At 43.2% G+C, this 26,071-nt stretch overlaps 1 protein-coding gene across 1 annotated transcript in view; it reads right to left on the bottom strand.

The window, feature by feature from the left end:
- Positions 1 to 26,071, bottom strand: part of OGDHL (oxoglutarate dehydrogenase like) — a 297,827-nt gene that overhangs the window by 147,428 nt on the left and 124,328 nt on the right. Inside the window, 6 exon segments of the mRNA XM_033942954.1 lie at positions 519 to 647; positions 1,708 to 1,887; positions 9,234 to 9,272; positions 9,274 to 9,303; positions 9,306 to 9,327; positions 24,812 to 24,958. Coding sequence (XP_033798845.1) covers positions 519 to 647; positions 1,708 to 1,887; positions 9,234 to 9,272; positions 9,274 to 9,303; positions 9,306 to 9,327; positions 24,812 to 24,958 — 547 coding nt within the window.

Genomic DNA, 26,071 nt, shown 5'->3' with positions numbered 1-26,071 from the left:
TATGGAATTAGAACTTTATAAATGAATGATGGAGTTTTGGATAATAACCTTGTCCCCGTGAGCGAGAGAGAGAGAGATAGAGATAGATAGATATATATATATGGCGGAAAGAGAGGTACACCTCTCTTAATAACTACAACCCTGGAAACATCTACTCCACTTCTTACTCTGAATGAACTGCCTCCTAAGTAGGAGGCAAACCATTGCAAAACCTCCTTAACAAATCCTAATTTCTCCAACTTTAAGACAGCTAGAGCCAGTGCAATCGTTTTAATGTTAAAAACCAGTAGCAGCATGACTGTGGTTGAGCAAGTGAGGGGGAAGAATTAAAGGGGGTTCAGGGAAAAGGGGAACTGCATCTGTTTGGGAGGATGGATGGGGGTTCACAAGGTGAAGCGACATCTATATTCTGACATGCAAGCATTTGGTTTCAATTCTGAATGGGGCTATTGTTTAAAATTACTACTGCTTTTCCATTTCAACAGAAGTTAAAGACAGTCACATTCCTGTCTTTATACCTGGTTATTGACTATAACATGGATAGTGCCATTAGTTGTATATGATGGGAGGTCACTGAGGTGAAAAGTCTCATATACAACACCTTGTCCAGCAAAAGCAGCATCTCCATGTACAAGGATGGACATGACCTAATAGAATAAGAGAGAAAGTACAATCAGAAACAGGAAACAAAAAGAAATAAGTAGGAACCATATATATTGGTGATTAATGTACTTAGAAGTTCACTTTAAAAGCATCTTCATAGGGAACTAGCATGTGAACTAGTATAGATTAAAAAAAAAAAGGTAGGACAAAAACAATCACATAGGCAGGCAGTATAAAATTAAACAAAATCAAGAACTGTGGTACAGACAACTGACTGTCAGTCAACCTGAGATCAGATAACCGAAAACCCTGGTAAAACAATGAGTCCTCAACTGAACTTTAGTAACTAGGTCCCACTACAAAAATAAAGCCCGACAAAAAAAAAAAAAAAAGGGGGGCAGCATAATAACTAATCTCTGAATTTGATTCCAGAGTCTGGCTTCAGCTCCCCAGGCTGACAACAGTTGCAAGCATTCACAGCTCCCAGGGCAGAATTCCTGCTCATTACTCATTTATTTATTTGAATTTAGCTTATGCCTTTTTAATAATAGCTCTAGAGTTACACAGAGGTACACTAGGTATTTTCCTGTTCCTAAAGGCTTTAAAATTGTGCCTGAAGCAATGGAGGGTTAAGTGACTTGCCCAAGGTCATAAATAGATACTGGGGCTCTGAAGAGAGTCATGGTCTGTGTCCAGTCCAAGGACTATCACTGCAGTGGCTAGGGCAGGCAGAGAGTTAAAATGGAGAAAAGATCTTGAATAACTGTGAATGAAGACTAATGACACTGCAGTCCCTGAAGGGATTAGTTCCGTTTGTGTCAGAAGTTAAATTCAGTACAGCAAGAAGAGGCGGCTGGACCATAACCAACAATAAGTATAAACATTTTGGAGGTTATCATTCCTCACATATAATTATATCTTTACAGTGACAAACTACCTCAGTAGCATTTGTCTCCCATTTCTAAAACTTTCTTTTAGCTTCTAATTGCTACTTTAGTTGGAATGGTGCATGCACAAAACTTGCCACTCTATTCACAAATAATTTTTTTTCTGTTTCTCAGTTTGGAATGGTCATTGACAAGTCTTTAGTCTGAATGATGTTACCTTTTTGCCCTCAGTGTCTCCTCGATAAAATTGCTCTGCTTTAGTCTTTCCCTGTACCACTGGGTTCACTGCTTCAAGGTGAGATGGATTGGCAACCAGTGAGAGTGTCAGCTTCCTGTTTGTTACTCGATTGATTCTCTCATGATACATTCCAAGGTGATATTTGACATCACCTGAACCCTAAAACACACAGGCAAGGACTGAAATGAACAAGACAGTGAACTGTTGTCAATCAAAAGTGTAAACTAAATTGAAATATCTACTTTTTTTTAAAGTACATTCAGGACACAAAGGAAAGCTCTGTCTCTCACATAGAAAGGTTTCACAATCCCTATTACTTTCCCAAAGTGAAAAAAAATTAAGGCTTCTGATTTTAGGTGTTAACACCATAAAAAATACTCACAATGCAAAAAACAATTAAAGAAGGTGTTTACTGTATATACTCGAATATAAGATGAGATTTTTGGGCAAAAAAATGGCCCAAAAATGGGGGGTCTCATCTTATATTCAGGTCAGCCCCGCCCTCCTCCCAGACTTGTTGCAGGCCTCTGTTGGCCTGCCGTATGACCTGGTGGGCCGGGACAGGAGGGATCCCTCCTGTCTCCTGCCCCGGTGAACTCTGACAATTTTTTACTTCTCTCCCGCCTCCCCCCACATACCTTTTTGAATCCCTGGTGGTCTAGCAGTGTATCAGGCAATAGTGAGCTTTCTGAGCTCCTGCCCCGCACTGAGCTCCTCCCAGAGTGGCTGCCTCGAGTTCTCGCAGAATTCATGAGAACTGGCGGCAGCCATTCAGGGAGTGGCTCAGGGCCAGGCAGGAGCACAAAAAGCTTGCTCTTGCCCAGTACACAGCTGGGTTGCGAGAACTCGAGGCAGCCATTCTGGGAGGGGCTCAGTGCAGGGCAGGAGCGCAGAAAGCTCGCTCCTGCCCAGTACACCACTAGACCACGAGGGATTCATAAAGGTACATGGGGAAGGTGGGAGAAAAAATGGTCAAAGTCAGCCGGGACAAAAGAAGGAGGGTTCCCAGGTCATATGGCAGGCTCAGTAGAGGCCTGCAGAACATTGGGAAAGAATGGGGACAGGGGACAGGGCAGGGAGGTAGGACAGGGTGCAGAGCCTGGCAGGGAGGGGGGACAGGATAGAGAGCCTGGCAGGGTAGGAAGTGAGGGAGGGCACAGATCCTGGCAGGGCACATGAATATTAACCCCCCTACCCCCATCTTATATTCAACATTTTTTCCTCCTTTTTTGGGGGGAAAAGGGTAACCCAGTCTTATACTCAGATCGACTTACATTTGAGTAATATACGGTACTGAATAAACTGAAGACACCACTTTCACTCTTCTCCTGGCTTGTCTTGTATCCTCCACTCAATTTTTGTGACTTCTGCACTAATGACTCTAAGCTGCACAAATGTATATACAGTACTCGTATTTGAACCCACCAGAAAAGGAACCCAGCAACAATACCCCTAATAAACATCTAAATTAATTTATAAATGCTTTCAAATAGAAGTCCTAAATATAAGCTAGGTACAACAAAACAATAAACTATCTTTGTAGTAAGTAGTATAAGAAATAAAAAATTTGGGATCAGTACTAGAAGTAAATTTAGAAAAATATATTTAATGCTACCACAGACTAACCCCCTCTTATACGAAACCACTCAAGCGGTTTTTAGTGCAGAGAGCAGCACTGAATGGCCCGCGCTGCTCCCAACGCTGAGTTCCAGCACGGGCCATTCAGCGCAGCTCTCTGCACTAAAAACCGCTAGTGCAGTTTTGTAGAAGAGGGGGTAAGTTGAGCTACTGACTAAACATTGAAAAATATGGTTAAAATTATTAATAACTATATTTTTCACCTCATTAGCCTTATTCTGAGGTTAGAATTATCATTCTCTCTGCAAATACAACCAACATTAAGGGGATAATTCTATAAAGAACCACCTAGATTTAAGTGGTAAGCATTGTTCCCTCTAAGCCAGTGGTCTCAAACTCGCGGCCCAGGGGCCACTTGCAGCCCACCAGGTACTATTTTGAGGCCCTCGGTATGTTTATCATAATCACAAAAGTAAAATAAAACAGTTTCTTGATCATATGTCTCATTAGCTATAAATTACAATATTATTATTAAGACTTAGCCAAAAGGAAAGATTTTATAAAACTATAAAGAGTTTTACCTCATGCAAAATTGTAATTTCTTTAATAAGATATTAATTATTTTTTTCTGCAGCCCTCCAAGTATCTACAAATCCAAAATGTGGCCCTGCAAAGGGTTTGAGTTTGAGACCACTGCTCTAAGCTGAGCGGATGTCCTCTAACTGCATTACTATCAGTAGAGGATGGTATATTTTCAATTGCTATGGACAGGAAGGTTTCCTGAAGTCTTGCAGAACTTGCCTGTCCCTCACTATTGAAAATGTGATAGTGAAAGCCCTCCAGTGGCGTACCTAGGGTATGTGGCACCCAGGGCCCATCATTTTTTGACACCCCCCCCCCCCCATGTAAAAAAATATTTTTTGTAATGACCATGAAACGGAATAAATGGTCAGAATAGAAACAGGCAGTGAAAATTTTCTTATATTCCAAACATAACATAACATAAATTATGTCTGAATTGTCATGACATCAGAAGTACATATGGAGTAGTTGCAGGTGATGCTTGGGACAGTTCTGATTGTGTTAGTTCGGTTTTAGTGTTTTTTGAATAGAAGGGTTTTTTTATTTCTTTTGAAGGTTTTGCAGTATGTGGTCGATGTCAATTGGTTGTAGGGTTGGGGGTTTGAGTGTTGCAGCTCGAATGGCTAGGAGTGTTGTCGAACAGTTTTTTTTCCTTTTGACGTTTTTGGTTGGAGGGTGTGTGAATGGTGCGTGAGTTCTCCTATGTCTGTTTGGAAGTGGATTGAATTATTAGCTGAAAAATTAGTTACCCCCTCATCCCACACACATTACATTCTCTTCATTTTTGTTCCCATTATAAAAAAACACTGATAAGTTCCCAGAAAAAAAATACATTAAAATAAGAAGTGAAAACAAAGGCCCCTACAGATGAGAACATAACATAAGAATAGCCTAACTGGGTTCAGACCAATGGTCCCATCATGCCCAGTAGCCCATTCTCATGGTAGCCAATCCAGGATACTAATACCTGGTCAAACCCAAAGAGTAGCAACATTCCATGCTACCGATCCAGGGGCAAGCAGACACTTCCCCCATGTCTTAATAACAGATTATGGACTTTTCCTCCAGGAATTTGTCCAAATCTTTCTTAAAACCAGCTACACTATCTGCTTTTACCATAACTTCTGGCCACTTCATTTTTAAGTTTAGATCTTTCCTTTCAACAGAGACCTTGCTAGATGTCAAATACAGCACAAGGTAACTTAACATGGACTTAGCTGTGCAGGAAATGTGAATCTCCTCATACACCCACCATATAGTGCAAAAATGTGCAAAGGTCTGTTTTTTTCTTTCGATCACTACATAGCCTAATGCCACACAAGCAGCGCTGTTACAAACATATTCTGTAGGTCAATGCTAAGGATAACAAAGTTTCCTTCCTTGGACCAGAAGGAGATACTGATAAACCACTGGAAGAGATCCCAACACAACACCCAATGACCCACTCAGTGTGTGAACCAGTTGAGTGGAGTGGACTAACTGGGGGTGGAAATGGGCCCGGAGTTTGCTCAGCAGAATTTCCCAGACCACCTCTTCCTCTCAACACAATGACACGCTGCCACCACCACCACTAGAAACACCTCACTGGGTAGGCCAGCTATGCTATAAACTTTATAAAACACATTATTATATTTTCTTATAAAGCACATATTTTAACTGAACTCTCTGACATCCTCAGCCTTTCCATTCACAAAAATAGAAGGAAGAAAAGTTCCCATTTCCTGCTGTTTCATGTCCCCGGCCTATACAATATTTTTTTTCTGCAGACCCTTCAAAAGTCTGACCAAATCCTCGTTTCACTTGCATTATAAAGTACTGAGGATGCCATCTCTCCCCAATCCCAGGTCCTAAAGTCTAAGACAGTAGCGCAAACTAATGCTGCCAGATTCAGGAAAAAAAATTTCGATTCTATTCAGCCTATTGAATTGGTTTTTTCAATTCGATTTTCCTGCCCAGTTGGGTGATTTTTTTCAAAACTCCTGGTGGGTTTTATAGCTTTTTCACCCCCTTTGGCTTCTCCTAACCACACTGGCGCTGTGGTGTAAATAAAATAAAGAAACAAAAAGGACTTTTCCTCTCTCTGTTAAATCCTAGCTCACGTTTGCAGTCCAACACCAGCTCTGTCAGGATATACATTTCAAATCTGACATATTATAATCACAAAACAGAAATAAAATTAATTTTTCTACCTTTTGTTGTCTGGTTATATTTCAAATCTTGTTGGTCCAAGGCTCTGGTTTTCTTCTGATAACTTGCTTGCCAGGGTCTCCTTCTTTCTTCTTTCTGCGTGCTAACCATCCATCTGCCAACTCTGTCCTCCCTTTCCATTTCCCTTCCCTCCCCAGGAAGTCTGGTATCTTTCCTTTTTTTCATCTCCCTCCACAGATCCACCTTTTCTTAACTACCCTTTCATCCGGCATCTCTCCCTCCTTCCCCACCACCCAGAATCCACCATCTCTCCCTTTCTTTTCCCAATTACCCTCCTATCCAGTATCTCTATCCCTCCTCCACACCATCCCTTGTGTCCAATTTCTCTCCCTTTCAGTTCCTTCCCTCCCTAAATCCCATGGTCCATCATTTCTCTCCCTCTCCTCTATTTTCAGACCCATTATTTCTTCATCCCCCCCCCCAAAGTTTGGCATATGCACGTCTCTTTGAACACCCCCTTCCCTCTGTGTACTTCTAAACCAGGGTCCCCCCCAAAGGCCTGTCCCCCCTTAAAGGTCTGCCTGTCCCCCCTTGAAGGCCTGCACCCCCCTTGAAGGCATGTCCCACCCTCTTGTAGGCCTGTCCCCCCCTTGAAGGCCTGTCCCTCCCCCTTGTAGGCCTGTCCCCCCCCCTTGAAGGCCTGTCCCTCCCCCTTGTAGGCCTGTCTCCCCACCTTGAAGACCTGCCTGCCTGTCCCCCCCCTTGAAGGTCTGCACCCCCCCCCGAAGGCCTGCACCCCCCTGAAGGCCTGTCCCCCCCTTGAAGGCCTGTCCCACCCCCTTGTAGGCCTGTCCCCCCCCTTGAAGGCCTGTCCCCCCCCTTGAAGGCCTGCACCCCCCCCCCAAAGTCCTGCACCCCCCCTAAAGGCCTGCCACCCCCCCGAAGGCCTGTCCCACCCCCTTGTAGGCCTGCCCCACCCCCTTGAAGGCCTGTCCCTCCCCCTTGTAGGCCTGTCCCCCCACCTTGAAGACCTGCCTGCCTGTCCCCCCCTTGAAGGCCTGTCCCCCCCTTTGAAGGTCTGCACCCCCCGAAGGCCTGCACCCCCCTGAAGGCCTGTCCCCCCTTGAAGGCCTGTCCCACCCCCTTGTAGGCCTGTCCCCCCCCCTTGTAGGCCTGTCCCCCCCCTTGAAGGCCTGCCTGCCTGTCCCCCCCCTTGAAGGCCTGTCCCCCCCTTGAAGGCCTGCACCCCCCCGATAGTCCTGCACCCCCCCTGAAGGCCTGCACCCCCCCTGAAGGCCTGTCCCACCCCCCTTGTTGGCCTGCCCACCCCCCCTGTAGGCCTGTCCCCCCCTTGTAGACCTGTCCCCCCTTGAAGGCATGCCTGCCCTCCCTTGAAGGCCTGTCCCTCCCACCTTGAAGGTCTGCACCCCCCCCGAAGGCCTGTCCCCCCCCCTTGAAGGCCTGCCTGCCTGTCACCCCCCTCCCCCTTGAATGCCTGCCTGCCTGCCCACCCGCCCCACCCCGAAGGACCGCTCGCCCCCCTGGCCTCCCCGCACCACCTATGAAGCAGCACTACCTATTGCTCCGGCCTTGCCCGTTCAGTCCCCACCACCACCACCACCCCCGAAGGACCGCTCGCCCCACTGACCTTCCTGCACCACCTATGAAGCAGCCGCAGCAGGATCGCGACGTCAGCTATCCCTGCGCTGCTTCCTGCGCCTCGTTCCCGCCCCTCCTCTGACGTCAGAGGAGGGGCGGGACCGCGGCGCAGGAAGCAGCGCCCAAGCAGCTTAGGGTATAGCTGACCTCACGATCCTGCTGCTTGCTGCTTCACAGGTGGTGCAGGAAGGTCAGTGGGGCGTAGCGGTCCTTCGGGGGTGTGTGGGGGTGCTGAACGGCAAGGCCAGGAGCACCCCTTCAGGGCTGGCACCCGGGGCGGACCGCCCCTCCCCCCCCCCCCCCTTGGTACGCACTTGAATGCCTCCACTATCAGGGTGGTAGGTGGAGGACTACCACTCAACTTAGAGGGAACAGTGGTAGCAAGAACATAGGTAAATGTGTGTTATGTGTCTACATATGCGCATATATAAGCAATCTCTAGCTAAGTACATGTCAGTCTTCAATGGCGCATACTTGTAGGTGAAGTTCACATAAACAATATAAATGGACAGAATTTGCATGGACTGATGGAAAGAAACAAATTATATAATACTGTGATTTATGCATAGTCTTTCATAATTTAGGAGTGAGCATTTACCCAGCTCTATGGCTGGTGTAAGTGCTTGCAATAAAATATTGGTATATATTTGACCTGTTACACTAGTATTCATATAAAGAAAGTAGGTGCCTACTTTGCTTTACAGAAAGAGGTGACTTCTTGGCAGCGTTGCTTTACAGAAAGAGGTGACTACTTTATAGAATTACCCTCCACAAGGGTTAATTCATTAGCAGGGCACCTAGCATAAATAGATTAGCAGGTACCCATTTTAAGTCTATTCTGTAAGAAAAGTAGGTACCCTTTATTTGATAAGTGCCACTGAATGGCATGTCCAGAGATTTACAGCAGCACCATCCAAACAGTGAAACTGAAAATTATTGATTTCACCTTGCTGCACAATCAGAAAATGCTAGGGCAGTCTGCTATCTGGGTAAATTATCCGCATATCTCAGGACAGATAATGGGCTGTCCTGCATAATCCAGATACATGAGCTAGACAGCAGACCAGATTATAACCACTATAACATCAGTATTTCCATCTGGATATTCCACACCACCTCACTACACAGACAGCAATGGTGGAATAGAAATCTCTTAATGTAATGTAAATAACTGGATTATTTTTTGTTTAATAAACCACTGTGACTGGTGTTTAAAAATGTTGACTGCAATGGACAAATATTGACCCCTAAATATTTTAAATATGTAAGAATGATCAAATATTTGGTATATATTCCCTCCATATGACTATGAAAATTGTCACACAATGTGGTAAAACATTCTTTTTCATATCTTGGTTTTGAATTTTAATAACCTTAAGGCAATACAATGGTCATTTTAAAAGACATCTAACCCTAAATTAAGAACATCATGTATAGCTGTATTTTGGTATATGACCCAAATTTAAATTCTTTATGTCCTAAAACTAAGTAGAGCATTCCTTTTGCATATGCCTGATAACCGCATGAGGGCACATTACCTCATCTGATGCCTCTAATTTTGGGTCAAATTGACAAAAATATCTGCTCTAATTCCTTCCGGATCACCATTAGCCATATACATTCAGTCTTCCTCTGCAAAACAACCAACAAGAATAAGCATGCAGTTTAAGTATAAGGAGGACAATTTTCAAAGAGTTTATCCATATTAAAAAAATTGTTTACCTTTGTAAAAACCACCATTGAAAATCTCTAAGAGCCCCTTTTACAAAGCTGCAGTAGCGATGCTGCCATTGGTAATGCAGCAAAGCCCATTCAATTCCTATGGGTTGCCTTTTACCATGGCAGACATCACTTACAGGGCTTTGTAAAAGGGACCCTAAGTGTGCTTTTTACCCATTAGCAACTGTAGGCAGGTCTGAGGCAGTATTAGAGATCACAGAAAAGGAAGCATGCATGAGGTTTTTCATTTTCATGGGTACTTTGTAGCCACTATCTGAAGTTCACTACCCTTTTTCAGAAGGAAATCTTATGGGTATAACTGCAAAGCCATTCAATAGTTTAAAAATTGTCCCAAATATATAAAGTTCCAATTCTCAATTGCAAGCTCATCACATAAATTTTATCCATTTAATTTTTTATACATATTTTCAGTAGACTGAACATCCCAAAGAAAAAGTTAAATGGATGATATCCCATTTAATTTTATGCCTGCTATCTTATGCGCATCATATCATCACTTAGATAATTTTCCAACAAGTCACAGAACACCCCAATCTTGCCCATTTCTTACATGCATAAATAGACAAAACTATCCCATTCAGGTGGCCTAGAATTTTTTCTTAACAAAAAAAAAAGCACTCCACCCCGAAGGAGACAATTCTATAAATAGATTTCTCAATTTAGAGACCCTGAGGACACATGGGGCTCCTTTTACGAAGGCGCGGTAGCGGTTTAATGCGTGTAATACCATGCGCTAAACCGCCGTCCATACTAGCTGCTACCGCCTCCTCTTAAGCAGGCGGTAGTTTTTAGGCTAGTGCAGGGGTTAGCGCGTGATGAAAAGTCAAACGCGTTGAAGCCGCTAATGTGGCTTCATAAAAGGAGCCCATAGTGAGGACCAATTCTATAATAATATCTGGGCATCCGGGTTCTGTTACAGAATACTAGCGTAATCCAATAAATACCCATATGAGTGCCTAAAAACAGCAGAGGAATGAGTAACTTACAGTATTCTGTAAGTTTGAGTTAAATTACTTGTCTTTATTGCAACTAGGGTTGTACTGAATATCCGCATTCAAACCAAATCGGCCCCAAACAGTCCTCTAACTACATTCGTATTCAGTTGAATAGTGGTTTAAAGTTGAATACTACTAATCTGGGGCTCTACTGTGTCCACTATCCCTCCCACTGCACTTTGAAAACCCCCATTTAGTTCCTCCCCATCAATGCTCCCTCTAAGGATTGGTTGGGTGTATGCAAATTTTTTTCATGTGAGCAACAAGTTATAAAAATTTTTTTTTGTATGAGCAACAAGTTCTAAAAACCAACAATTTTCCAGATTTGCCAGTATTTTTGTGAGCAACCATTTAAAATCTGCGAATGACGTTCCTAGAATGTATGAGCAATTGCTCACATGTTCAGCTTAAAGGGAACATACCACCCCCACTCACCCACAGCAAGCGGGGATAACATGTTCAGCCCAGCCTCGTTGTTGAAAAAAAGTCTGGTAGAATCAGTGACAGTCAGGGGAAACTCATCACCAGGGGATAGAAGCATGACAAGTAGTAGAGCCAACCTCCACAGTGTTGTCAGCAGCAGTCGTGCTATCCAATTGGACACAGGAGTTGAGAGCAGGGACTGGGGAAGTGGAGCTGAGTAAGCCCTGCCCCCTACCAGTTGAAATCATGTTGGAGGCTGGAGCAACTTTAAACTCTGAATTCAGAGAGAGCAGCCAGTGAGAAACAGTGTAGCAGTTTTAATGTTTAAAAAAAACAACCACACAACTCCCTGCCCCCCCCCCCCCCCCCCCCAGTGTGCAGCAAGACTGCAGTTGAATAGGTGAGGGGAAGAACTAAAGTGAGGGGTCGGAACAGGAGAACTACTTTGACCAAAGTACAGTACTCCCCCACGAATTCGCTGTCAGCAGTTTGAGGTCCCGCTCATTCGCAGTATTTTCCGACCGCGAACCGCTGACCAGGAGAGGACAACTGGAGCGGCAGGAGAGGACAGCCGGAGCACCAGCGAGTGAAGGAAATCACTCGCCGTATGCTCCAACCGCCTCTTCCTGTATTAAAGTCAGCTCACCAATCAGGAGTTGCTTTCCTTCTCTGTTCTTCATCATAGTAACAAAATAAATGACAATAGATAAAGAACAAAATGGCCCAGTGAGGTGTTTAGGGTTTTAACAGTCACTCTATTTATCCCATACTTTGGGGCTCATTTTCAAAAAAGTTAAATGTCCAAAAGACAGCATAAACCAGCACTTGGACTTCTTACTAGTCAAAACATCCAAGTGGGCATTCTCAAAACAGACTTTCTAGACATCGTTCTGGTTGTTTTATCTCCAGTGCATCCAAATCTTAACGGGGAATGTTAGAGGTGTGTTTTAGGCAGTCTTAGGACTTGGATGCTCTTCAGACATAATCAACCCTTTAACAAAAGATCCTGGGCTTTTTTTAGGTGGAGCTAGACCTGTTTTAAAAGCATCTAAATGCTAAAATGGTACCCAAACTGACCAGATGACCACTGGAGGGATTAAGTGGTCACTGATCCCATCCCACCACCTAAAGATGTAAAAAAAAAAAAAAAAGTACATTCTAGCCTGTATTACAAGGGGGTGCTGAAAAGTTCTCAACCCAAGCAGCTTCAGATGTTAACCCAGACATTTGAGTCTAGAAAGAGAGGCACTCTAAGAGTTACTGCAGTGAATTTCACATTAAATGTTCCAGGTACAGATGTCGCTTTAACTTGCTGCTAATGTATAGTGAGCCCTCCAAAACCTACTGTAGCTACATTAAGATGACACCTACAGGAATAAGGGCTATTGTTGTGGTGTACAGGTGGGAACAGTCAGTTTTGGGTGGGCTTTAGAGAGTTCACCATTAGAGAATGACACAGGGAAAAAAATCTGTCCCCGTCACTGCCCCGTCCCCGGCCCACCGTCCCCTTCACCACCCCATCACCATCAGAGCTGTTATATCTTTTTTTCTACCTTTCATCTGTTTTTGCCTTTAGAACAATGGGCTCTTTTGAAAATTAATAAAAAGTTAAAAATTATACTATTTTTACTGTGCATAGTAATGGTTTTGTATCTCTCTAGATCCCTACATTCCTTTTGGTGTGAGTTTTTTTTACCAATGACAAAAACAACGCTAGCTTAAAAATCATCAATGATTGCTACATGATAAAGTATTTCTTGAGGCTTTTTCTCCACCTTTTTGGATTTAATGAGGGATCTGAGAAATTGAGTCCACTACTGGTGAGTGACATTTTCATATTTTGTTATTTAAACATCTCTATCATATCTCCCATCCCCCACCTTTCCTCCAAAGTATATAGATTGAGATCTTTAAGTCTGTCCCCATACACCTTATCACGAAGACCGCACACCATTTTAGTAGCCTTCCTCTGGACCGACTCCATCCTTTTTAGATCTTTTTGAAGGTGCGGCCTCCAGAATTGTACACAATATTGTAAATAAGGTTTCACCAGAGTCTTATTCAGAGGTATCAATACCTCCTTTTTCCCTACTGGCCATACCTCTCCCTATGCAACCTAGCATCCTTCTAGCTTTCGCTGTCAACTTTTCAACCTGTTTGGCCACCTTAAGATTATCACATACAATCACACCCAAGTCCCGATCTTCCGTCGTGCACATAAATTCTTCACCCCTTAACTGTACCATTCCCTCTGGTTTTTGCAGCCCAAATGCACGACCTTGCATTTCTTAGCATTAAATTTTAGCTACCAAATTTCAGACCATTCTTCAAACTTCGCCAGGTTTTTCTTCATGTTATTCATACCATCTGGTGATTTATTTTATACAGTCAATTTCCACAAATACCGCCTGTTATAAATTATACCCACATAAAAGTACATATGAAGACAAACTCGCACAAACTTGGGCATGCATTTGGTATAAGCATGTTCTAAGTAGAGTTTAAGTGGGATGCTTAAGTGGAGGCACAATTTAAATGCAAATTATGCATAAATAGTTTAAGTGGAGGCAAAATTATGTAAACATATGCTTACATCTGCTCCTCAGTAGGGCGCTTTTACCCACAATTTCTGAAGGATTTGAACTAGTATGTTATAAACATAGCAACATAGTAAATGACAGCAGACCTGAACAGTCCATCCAGTCTGCCCATTAGTTACATGCACTATAAATTCATAATTAAATTACCCCTCTTTCCTTAATATTTCTGGGCCATAAAACATAAAGTACACCCGGTACTGTCCTTAGGACCCAACTTCTGGAGTTGTCATCAAAGCTAACTCCAGCCCATCCAACCATCTTGTCGCTTGCAGATACATACCGTAAAGTCTGTCCAGCAACGTCCTCATGTTCCAAGTTACTGGAGTTCCCATCAATGTCCTACCTAGCCCACCCTATAACGAATTGCTATATATGGGACACAGACCATTCAAGTCTGCCCAGTATCAGCCTTAGCTCTTCAATATATATTATTCATTTTCTAATTACAGATTTTCTGTGTTTATCCCATGTTTTTTTGAAATCCTCACCATATTCCTTTCCACCACCTCTCTCAGAAGGGCATTCCAGGCACCCACCACCTTTACTCCTAAGTCTACCTCTTTGCAACTTCAACTTATTCCCTCTAGTTTTACCATGTTCCCTTCTCTGGAAAAGATTTGGTCCTATATTAATACCTATGAAGTATTTAAACATCTGTATCATATCTCCAATTCTCTAGTCACCCAGTCAAAGAATTCAATCAGATTTGCTTGGCTTTAGTAAAGCCATGTTGCCTCAGATCTTGTAATCCGCATTAGATTTTAAGAAATTTGTTATCCTTTCCTTCAGCAATGCTTCCATTATCTTTCCAATAACCGAAGTGAGGCTTACCAGCCTGTAGTTTCCCGCTTCATCTCTGCGACCACTTTTGTTTTTGTTTTTTTTTAAATTTTATATTTATTGCAATTTTAACATAATTTTACAAGAGATCTCTTGTTCAGGCAAAACAGATGGAAAACAAATCTAACAGGAAACTCAATAAATTTAACCTTTAAAGCAAAACAGCTTACATCTTTCTTAGCCCACAACAACTGAGAGGGAAAGTACAATAGAGTGAAGAGCAACTCATATAAGCAAATTACACTTAGAAATAAGCTTAACAACTAAACAGCACAGTTACTTACCGTAACAGGTGTTATCCAGGGACAGCAGGCAGATATTCTTGACTGATGGGTGACGGCACCGACGGAGCCCCGGTACGGACAATTTTAGAGTGATTGCACTCTAAGAACTTTTAGAAAGTTCTAGCTCGGCCGCACCGCGCACGCGCGAGTGCCCTCCCGCCCGACAGAGGCGCGCGGTCCCTCAGTTAGTATAAGCCAGCTAAGAAGCCAACCCAGGGAGGTGGGTGGGACGCAAGAATATCTGCCTGCTGTCCCTGGATAACACCTGTTACGGTAAGTAACTGTGCTTTATCCCAGGACAAGCAGGCAGCATATTCTTGACTGATGGGTGACCTCCAAGCTAACAAAAAGAGGGATGGAGGGAAGGTTGGCCATTAGGAAAACAAATTTTGCAAAACAGATTGGCCGAAGTGTCCATCCCGTCTGGAGAATGCATCCAGACAATAGTGAGATGTAAAAGTGTGAACTGAGGACCAAGTAGCAGCCTTGCAGATTTCCTCAATAGGAGTGGAACGGAGGAAAGCTACAGAAGCTGCCATTGCTCTGACTCTATGGGCCGTGACAGAACCTTCCAGTGTCAGTCCGGTCTGAGCATAACAGAATGAAATGCACGCTGCCAGCCAATTAGACAACGTACGTTTAGAAACGGGATGTCCCAATTTATTTGGATCAAAGGACAGAAAAAGTTGAGGAACTGATCTGTGGGGTTTCGTACGCTCTAGATAGTAAGCCAGAGCCCTTTTACAATCCAAAGTATGTAAAGCTTGTTCTCCAGAATGAGAATGAGGTTTTGGAAAGAAAACAGGTAGAACAATGGATTGGTTGAGATGGAATTCAGAGACAACCTTAGGGAGAAACTTTGGATGTGTACGCAAAACCACCTTGTCATGGTGAAAAACCGTAAAAGGTGGATCTGCGACCAGTGCATGAAACTCACTGACCCTCCTGGCAGAGGTAAGAGCAATAAGGAAAAGCACTTTCCAAGTGAGAAACTTGAAAGGAGAGGTAGCCAAAGGTTCAAATGGAGGCTTCATTAAGGCGGAAAGAACCACATTGAGATCCCAGATAACAGGAGGGGCTTTAAGAGGTGGTTTCACATTGAAAAGCCCTCGCATGAACCTGGACACCAGGGGATGAGCTGAGAGAAGTTTTCCATGGACTGGCTCATGAAAAGCTGCAATGGCACTGAGGTGAACTCTGATGGAAGAGAACTTAAGGCCAGAGTCAGACAAAGAAAGCAAATAATCCAACAAAGTCTCCACTGCCAGAGAAGTTGGATCAAGATGATGAAGAAGACACCAGGAGGAAAATCTCGTCCACTTCTGATGGTAACATTGTAGAGTGGTTGGTTTCCTGGAGGCATTCAGAATGGAACGAACAGGCTGAGATAAAAGAGTATCATGAGATGTCAGCCCGAGAGATACCAAGCTGTCAGGTGCAGAGACTGGAGGTTGGGATGTAGAAGGGTTTCCTGCTGTTGCGTAAGCAGAGAAGGAAACAGAGGAAGAAGAAAAGGTTCCCTGGAACTGAGTTGAAGTAGAAGGGAAACCAATGTTGCCTGGGCCACCTCGGAGCAATCAGAATCATTGTGGCTCGTTCCCTCTTGAGCTTGAATAAGGTTCTCAACATGAGAGGCAGCGGAGGGAAGGCGTACAGGAACAGATTCGACCAGTCTAGGAGAAAAGCATCCGCTGCCAGACGGTGAGGAGAGTAAAGTCTGGAGCAGAAGAGGGGCAGCTGGTGATTGTGAGGAGCTGCAAAGAGGTCTATCTGAGGAGTGCCCCATTGAGTGAAGATAGACTGCAGAGTTACAGGATCGAGTGTCCACTCGTGAGGCTGGAGAATTCTGCTGAGTTTGTCCGCTAAAGAATTCTGTGCTCCCTGAATGTAGATAGCTTTCAGGAAGAGATGGTGATCTATGGCCCAATTCCAGATCTTTTGGGCTTCTTGGCATAAAAGGCGAGAGCCTGTCCCACCCTGCTTGTTGATGTAGTACATCGCAACCTGATTGTCTGTGCACAACAGAAGGACCTGAGGGAAGAGAAGATGTTGGAAGGCCTTGAGGGCATAAAACATCGCTCTGAGTTCCAGGAAATTGATTTGATGCTTCTTTTCCTGGGCTGTCCAAAGACCTTGAGTCTGGAACTCGTTCAAGTGAGCTCCCCATGCATAAAGAGAGGCGTCGGTGGATGACTAGTTGATGAGGAGGCTGATGGAACAGAAGACCTCTGGATAGATTTGAGGATACCAACCACCATTGAAGAGACTGACGAAGAGATGATGTCACAGATATGTGTCGTGAGCAAGGATCCGTCGCTTGGGACCACTGAGTAGCAAGGGTCCATTGAGGAGTGCGCAGGTGAAGACGTGCGAGGGGCGTGACATGAACTGTAGATGCCATGTGCCCCAAGAGTACCATCATTTGCCTGGCTGAGATGGAAGGCAGTGAAAGCACCTGCTGACAAAGAGACTGAAGGGTCTGAAGACGATTGGATGGAAGGAAAGCTCTCATGAGGAGTGTGTCCAGGATCGCTCCAATGAATTGAAGTCTCTGAGTGGGGATGAGATGAGATTTGGGTAGATTGATCTCGAATCCCAGAATTCGTAGAAACAAGATGGTTTGGTTGGTGGCCAGTAGAACTGCTTGAGCGGATGTGGCCTTGATTAACCAGTCGTCCAGGTAAGGGAAGACCTGAAGGTGGTGAGAGCGTAGAAATGCCGCTACTACAATGAGACACTTGGTGAAGACCCTTGGAGAGGAGGCAAGGCCGAAGGGCAGCACCTTGTATTGATAATGACAATGATTGATCATGAAGCGGAGATACTGTCTTGAGGTTACATGGATCGGTATGTGAGTGTATGCCTCTTTGAGATCGAGGGAGCATAGCCAGTCGTTTTGATTGAGAAGAGGATAAAGGATGGCTAAAGAAAGCATCTTGAATTTTTCTTTTACCAGGTGTTTGTTGAGGTCGCGGAGATCTAAAATCGGTCTGAGATCTCCTGTTTTTTTGGGGACTAGAAAATAACGGGAGTAGAATCCCTGCCCTTTTTGATCTTGAGGAACTTCTTCTATAGCGTTTAGAAGAAGGAGGGATTGAACCTCCTGAATGAGGAGGGCAGATTGAGGACTGTTCAAAGCAGACTCTTTTGGCAGGTTTTGAGATGGAAGGGTCTGAAAGTTGAGAGAGTAGCCGTGTTGGATGATGTTGAGGACCCATTGGTCCGAAGTGATAACTTCCCATCGGCTGAGGAACAGAGAAAGTCGACCTCCTATAGGTTGAGGCAGGAGAGCAGGAATAGGAATACTGGCTATACTGTGGAGAATGAAGTCAAAAGGGCTGTGACTTCTGCTGAGGAGGTGGTTTCACAGGTTGCTGCTGTGGCTGCTGTCTGGGAGGCTGACGTTGTTGCTGCCTTTGACGCCTGGGTTGCTGAGCAGTGGTAGGTAATGGCCGAGCTGTGAAGTGGCGTTGATAGGCCGACTGCTGCCTATATGGTTTAGGCGGAGGAGGCTTCTTTTTATTTTTAAGCAGGGTATCCCAGCGTGTCTCATGAGCAGAGAGCTTTTGTGTGGTTGAGTCCATGGATTCCCCAAAGAGCTCATCCCCTAGGCAAGGGGCGTTGGCTAACCGATCCTGATGATTAACATCAAGGTCGGATACCCGAAGCCAGGCCAGGCGACGCATAGCTACCGACATTGCTGTCGCTCTGGATGTAAGTTCAAAGGTGTCATATATGGATCTAACCATGAACTTACGTAATTGAAAAAGAGACGACAAGCAAGTATGGAAGGAGTGATGTTTTCGTGGAGGAAGGTACTTTTCGAATGAAGCCATGGTGGTAAGGAGATGCTTCAAATAAAAAGAAAAATGAAAAGCATAATTGCTAGCTCTATTTGCTAACATAGCATTTTGGTAGAGCCTCTTACCAAATTTATCCATGGCTCTGCCTTCTCTGCCAGGAGGTACCGATGCATATACACTGGCTCCTGAAGATTTTTTAAGGGTGGATTCGACAGTCAAGGATTCGTGTGGAAGTTGAGGTTTGTCGAACCCAGGAATGGGAATTACCTTATATAGAGAATCCAGTTTACGTGGGGCCCCTGGGACAGTTAAAGGAGTCTCTAAGTTCTTATAGAAAGTCTCCCTCAAGATGTCATGAAGAGGGAGTTTCAAAAATTCCTTTGGAGGCTGGTCAAAATCAAGGGCATCCAAAAAAGCTTTGGACTTTTTGGATTCAGCTTCCAAAGGAATGGATAAGGAGTCACACATCTCTTTTAAAAAGCAGGAGAAAGAGGAAGTGACTTGTTTGGAGGATGGGTCAGGGACAGTTGAATCCTCCTCCTCTGAGGAACATTCGCCTTCAGAAAGAAAGGGTTCCTCTGAGTCTCCCCACAGATCAGGATCCCTGACATGGGAAGTATGGTCCTGAGACTCAGGTGTCGATGATTGTAAGTGTCGGGTCTTGTGTAACGACTTACCCGACCTCATCGATATCGAGTCAGGAGAAGTTATCGGTCGCACCGGTGCCGAAGTCTGCACCGATTGATGGTGAGCTCTCGGCTCCGGTGCAAGAACTGGCATCGATACCGATGAAGTTAGTTGAAGCGGTACCGAAGTCGTGGAAGCAGGTAACACAGGCTGTTCCACAATCGGTACCGGTAGCTCGGTGCGGACCGGCACCGGAAGGTTCGGAGCCAGGATAGCAGGAAGGAGCTGTTTCAATTGGTCCTTAAGCTGCACCTGAAGGATGGCCGTGATACGGTCATCGAGGGATGGCACCGGTACCGCTTTTTTCTTCTGCGGTACCTGCGGTGCCGTTCGACGCCCCGGAGATGAGGAGCCCGATGTCGAGGGACTCACCTCTATAGGGGCGGAACGCTTCCGCTGGCGTCTCCCAGTCGGCAGGATTGGGCTCACTGCGCTCGAGACCGGGGGACGCTCCAGCGGGGAAGGCTTCTTAGCCGGCTTACCTGACTGGTGAGACGCCGGTGCGGAATCACGCGGCGTCGAAGAAGAGGGTGCCGACTGAATCGGTGCCGAAGCTGGAGTCGATGGAACGGGGTCGGACATCTCGGCACCGAACAACAATCGCTGCTGAATTTGGCGATTTTTTAATGTCCGTTTTTTGAGAGTGGCACAGCGGGTGCAAGTGGAGGCCTGATGCTCAGGACCCAAACACTGTAAACACCAGTTGTGTGGGTCCGTGAGAGATATAGGCCGAGCACACCGCTGGCACTTTTTAAAACCCGGTTGAGGGGGCATGAAAGGAAAAACGGCTTCAGCCAAATCGAAGGCCGAGGCTTCGATGGTGGCAGAAGGCCCCGCCGGGGAAAGATTAAAATAAAGAAAAAATGAAGTTTTTTTTTTTTTTTTTTTTACAAATAGAAACCGAAAAGAAATAAGATTAATAATAAGCAAAAGTTTACGCGAGCGGGAAGGCAAAGTAGAAAAAAGTTTCAACAGCCGTTGAAAACGCGTCTTCTTAGCTCCGCGGAAACTAAGAAACTGAGGGACCGCGCGCCTCTGTCGGGCGGGAGGGCACTCGCGCGTGCGCGGTGCGGCTGAGCTAGAACTTTCTAAAAGTTCTTAGAGTGCAATCACTCTAAAATTGTCCGTACCGGGGCTCCGTCGGTGCCGTCACCCATCAGTCAAGAATATGCTGCCTGCTTGTCCTGGGATAATCCCTTTTTCCTTTCTTTATATTAACAAAACAATATATTAACAAAATAAATATTAGCTGTTTCACTAAACCAAGCATACAATCAGCTTGAGAATGAGTATGTTTAACTGATAATATCCTTCAAAGCATTGACATGTAGGATAATGGTGTGCAACAGTTTTGGATGGTTTTCCCGTACTGTAGAAATGACTTGTAATACTGTGCATTCACAGTGTGTCCCTCACGAACTGAATAATATTCAAGACAACTTGGGAGCCTACTTTGAAGGATGTTAACAGTTAAACAGTTTGTACTTGTACTTTGTTGTTCATGTTAAGCACAGTTACTTACACAGGTGTTATCCAGGGACAGCAGGCAGATATTCTCACTGATGGGTGACATCACCGACGGAGCCCCGGTATGGATACTTGAAAAGTGAATCGCAACTTTAAGTTTAGAAAGTTCGCAATTAGCCCACACCGCAAATGCACGAGTGCCTTCCCGCCCGATGTAGGCATGCAGTCCCTCACTTAAGATAGGCCAGCTAAGAAGCCAACCCAGGTAGGTGGGTGGGATGTGAGAATATCTGCCTGCTGTCCCTGGATATCCCAGGGCAAGCAGGTGGCATATTCTCACTGATGTGTGACCTCCAAGCTAACTAGGAAGGGATGGAGGGAGAGTTGGCCTTTAAGAAAATAAATTTTGCAAAACTGACTGGTTGAAGTGACCATCCTGTCTGGAAAAAATTTCCAGACAGTAATGCAAAGTGAAGGTATGAACTGAGGACCAAATGGCAGCTTTGCAGATTTCCTCAATAGGAGAAGATCTGAGAAAAGCTACAGAAGCTGCCATAGCATAGACTTTGTGAGCAGTGACACAACTCTCCAGAGGCAGTCTGGTCTGAGTATAGCAGCCAACCAGTTGGCAGCCAACCAGTTGGATATTGTCTGTTTGGTGACAGGATGACCCAACTTGTTAGGATCAAATGAGATGAAAAGTTGGGGAAATGTTCTATGAGGCTTTGTCTAATCGATGTAGTAGGTCAAAGCATGTTTACAGTCCAAAGTGTTGTCATTCAATCATAGCCTAATTTGATATAATTTATTGTTGATCTCAGTAATTTCTTTTTTGTTTGCTGGGCTGAGAGGATGCAGTAACTGAATATTGTCCGTGAAAGCAAAAACAGAGAATTCTGTTCTGGTTCTGGTTAGAATGGAGATTAATGTTTCCTTTACGTCTGAGTCATGTGATAAGTATTCAAATGCCAAGGTTATATAAAGATCATAAAATATTAATGGATACTTGGAAAACTATAAGATATATAAGTAATCTAACTCCTATTCCAATAACTAAATCAACGACTCAAACAATATGGCTTAACCCAAAGATCAAAGTTGGCGGTTTTAAAATTATCTGGAAACATTGGATGATGGCTGGAATTCGTATTTTAGAAGATGTAATAAATAAAGGTAAACTGCTTGAGTTTTCACAATTGCAAAATAAATTTGGTTTAAATAAATCACAATATTTCAGATGGTTGCAATTGAAGCAGGCCATTCAGACAGGGTTCTCTGAATGGAAAAATCTTAATAATTATCATAGTATGGAATTCTTATGTTTTCAGATAGATTCCATGGGACACCAGGCCGCAATGTGGTATAAATTAATATCTGGATTTATACATAAAAAAAAAAAAAATGGTCTTAGAGGTATTTGGAGCATTGAGATTAAGCATCAAATTAATGCATCTCAATGGCCACGACTTTGGTCTTGGAGGATAAGATGTACAATGTCAGCATCTATGAGACAAACTTGGTTTTTTATTTTACATAGAGCTCTATGGACCCCTACACGTTTACATAGAATTGATAGCTCTAAGTCTAATAGATGCTGGCATTGTCATCTAGAAGCAGGGACATTAGATCATCTTTTATTCTATTGTCCATTCATATTAACATTTTGGAAATCAATTTGGCCCCAAATAAATAGGATGTTAGAAAATCCAGTAGCCTTGACATATGATACAATTCTATTTGGTACTACAATGAGAGCCCATAGTCAAATCTCATCAAATAACAACAAACTTTTATTTATAATGACTGGAATAGCAATACAGCAAATTACACGTAATTGGAAAAATTGGGACAGATTGAACTATAATTTCTGGTGGAACTCAGTTTGCCATATATATAAGATGGAACATGCATTTGCAACACAAAAAGGATATATGAATAAGTTCAAGAAAATTTGGGGACCATTAACAGAATATTGCAATATTTGAATTTCAATTTCCCATGATAAGAAAATAGTATAAAGAAGGAGGGGGGGAGGGGTTAAGGGGAGGGAATTATTCTCTTTATCATATATTATAAATAAAAATTATAATAGATGATATTCTTACATGAAAATAACGTAATAAAGGGAGGGGGAAAAGGTTCATATTTAAATAATAATAGATAAAATCATTACAATATATATATTGTATAACTTTATAAGAAAAATAATTACAATTATATGATATATAAAACCATAAGAAAAATAAGACAAGAAATGTTATATATAAATAATTATAAAAATATCAAGTGTATTGTTAAGATAATTGTATGAAAATTTATGACACTTGTTGTTAAATGGAAAAAAAATTCAATAAAAAAAACTTAATAAAGAAAAAAAACAGAGAAGCCTATTGACTGGCAGAGGGTAAAGAGGGGGGACAGAAAAATATTGAACAATAAAGGTGAAAGAATAGAACCTTTTTTTTGCTTCTCCCCTGCTAGAGATCACTGTACTCATGGCTCATCTGGTGGCAATATTAAGAATATATGTCATACACTTTCAAATATATGGTATATATATTAGATTTCCAAAGTTGGTGCATTTTCAAGAGAAAAAAATATAGTTGCCATGACTTATGAATCAACCCTTGTATTATTATTTTGTACAGATTGTCAACTGTTATAATGGACTTATTATTAGAATGTGATTTAGAACATTTTTATAATAAAAATCTTGTTTTGACTTTGTCACTTTTCCCTGAGTTTTCTTGGTACTCAAATGGGAAGCTTATGTTTACTGCATCCGAGACTGTCTAAACTTACAGCAATACACCATAATATAATAACAAGTTTTCTGGGATCCCTATGTTCAATGGTGTACTCACTTGGGATAAGACTATAGAGCACACGATATAGAGTGTGCCCAGACTATTATTCTCTGTTATTTCTTATTATTGTGTGGCTGGGGAAAGGGGATGGGGAGGGGGAGAGGGGATAGAGTTGGCCAGCTATGTTCAGTATGTTATAACATTGTACTAAAGAAGTGGAGGGACATAATCAAAAGGGACGTCTAAGTCCGTTTACGTCCATCTTGCAAGTCGTCCAAAGTTAGAAAGAGCCTAAGACACATTTTCGAAAGAGACGTCCAACTTTTTACTTTCGAAAATCATCTAATTATACGTCCTGCCGATCTGATCGTCCAAGCCGCTAAATTGTCCATCTTTATACCACATTTCAGTCCAACTTTCCGTCCAAGTCCAAAACGCCTAGAACAAGCCCTATTGGACGTGGGAGGGGTCTGCAAAGTGATGGATTGAACACCCAGACATGCCACCTAAATAGTGGGGTATCTTACAAGGCACTGCTGTAAACTTCACAAAAAGGGTACCATGTCTTCTCCTCCCTACAGCTCCTTTATAGGTCACGGTGAGCCCCCCAAACCACCTCCAGAATCCCCTAGACCCACTTATCTACCACCCCAATAGCCTTTGGCTTCAGGAGCCACTTATATGCCAGTAAAAAAGGGTTTTGGGGGTGTATAGGGCAGTGCATATGTTTCAGTATCAATGCAGTGATTACAGGGGCTTATGGGCATGCCTAACCCACCCCCAAGATGACTTAAGCTGCCTCTGGGCTGGACAACTAGGCTTTCCTATGCCAGGCAGCCAGGTGATGATGGTCTGGAGGCTGAAATTTAAAGTTGTGAATAAAATTTTTATGGGGATGGGAGGGGTTGGTGATCACTGGGGTAGTGTGAGTGGATCTGTATTATGTGTTTGAAGTGCTTATCTGGTGAGTTTAGGTGGGTTTTTGTGACTTAGACCATGGTCTAAGTCACAACGTCCAAGTTCTGTCTAAGCTCTGTTGTAAAACTTTCGGTTTTACATGCTGTACGACTAAGTCTAAGCCGGCCCACGTCCTGCCCAACTCCCGCCCTCGATACGCCTCCCGAAACGCCCCGTTTAGCTTTGGATGTTTAGCGGCACTATGAAGGCCTAGGTCGTTTAGAAATATGTCCAAAACCTGTTTTTATTTTCGGCGCTTGGACGTTTTTGAGAAATGTTCATCCAAGTGCCGACTTAGGCCGGTTTTTGGACGTTTTTCTCTTTCGATTATGAGCCCCTTAGTGTATAGGTGTATACTATATTAAACCACTGGATGTTTCATACAAACATTTCGGTTGTGCTGAATATTTTTGCTATAATAAAAATTTCCTAATAAAAAATAAACAAAAAAAACCCAACATTCCCAAGTTATTGTCTCAAGAGCTATATCATTTATTACAATTTCTATTGTACCTGTGTGGCATCCCTAGTATTACATATTCCACTCCCGTTTCACTAGATTTATCAAGGATGGTCTTCAAAGCAGGAATCATCACTTCACATCCTTCTAAGCCAAATCGTTTCTCTGAGGACCACTTACGAGCAAGGAAATCTTCAAACCTTGATATAAGATAGAACAATACAGTAAGAAGAGTCTCATGCACAATCAGCACTTACAACTGAACAACAGATCCTCCAATAGAATAGAGACAAGAAGGTAAATATTTAGCTGATCAAATGCATGAAGTTATATAGACAATTTATTTGTATAACTTTATCTGCATTTCAGCCAAGCTATGAATACAACTGTGAATGCTGAAATTGTAGGCATGCATCAAGTTCTCACTCCAGTTCACAAAGGCCTCATGCCTTCTATCTCTGTCTCTCAAATTTCCTAACTCCTTATACTGAATTACATACACTTTATTCAACAGGCACTGCTCGTCCTTCCTCCTCCTTCCTGTTTAAGACATAACAGTAGTAAAAAGATGACATATAAATAAATACAATGAATGAGGTAAACTCAAACTTTAGTTATGCCAGACCGCACTTCCTTTGGAACTCAGTCTTTAAACCCTCATTTCCAAAATTTAAGACAAAGATCTGGCTTTTTCATCACACCTATGGACTCTTCAAGCAACCTTCACCTCCTATGTTATGAATCTCAGAACCTGAAGCTCTTCCTGTCTCCTTTTCTTTCTCCCTACCCTAACATGTCTTTTCCTCATGCTTTCTTCTTCCGTTTTTCATCTCTCCTATACTTTTTTCTCCTTTCCCTGTAATATTAAATGTGACTGGCAGTATATAAGTTTATGCAAATAAATAGATAAAATAAATGGTCCATCACCACATTTTGACTGTTTCCCAACAGAAAATGCAGGAACTCATACCTTCCTGCTTGTTGATGTAAATCATTGCAACCTAGTTGTCTGTTTGAATTACTGTAGAATCATTTGATGTGATAGCTGATCTCTACAAGCTTTTAGAGCATTCCAGATTGCTCTCAGCTTTAGGACGGGATTTTTTTTTTTTATTCAATTTTTCAAATTTCAAACAAGCAAAACAAATACTTGCTATAGATTTGTAGTAATAATTCAAAGAGAATATAAACCTAACAACACTTAAACCAGTGGTTTAGGGCTCCTTTTACTAAGCTGCGATAGCGTTTTTAGCGCACCTTAGCGCACGCAGAATTGCCGTGCGCGCTAGATGCTAACGCCAACACTGAGCTGG

Source organism: Geotrypetes seraphini, chromosome 4, assembly GCF_902459505.1.
Source record: "Geotrypetes seraphini chromosome 4, aGeoSer1.1, whole genome shotgun sequence".
Taxonomy (NCBI): domain Eukaryota; kingdom Metazoa; phylum Chordata; class Amphibia; order Gymnophiona; family Dermophiidae; genus Geotrypetes; species Geotrypetes seraphini.
This window is presented reverse-complemented; position numbering and strand designations above follow the sequence as displayed.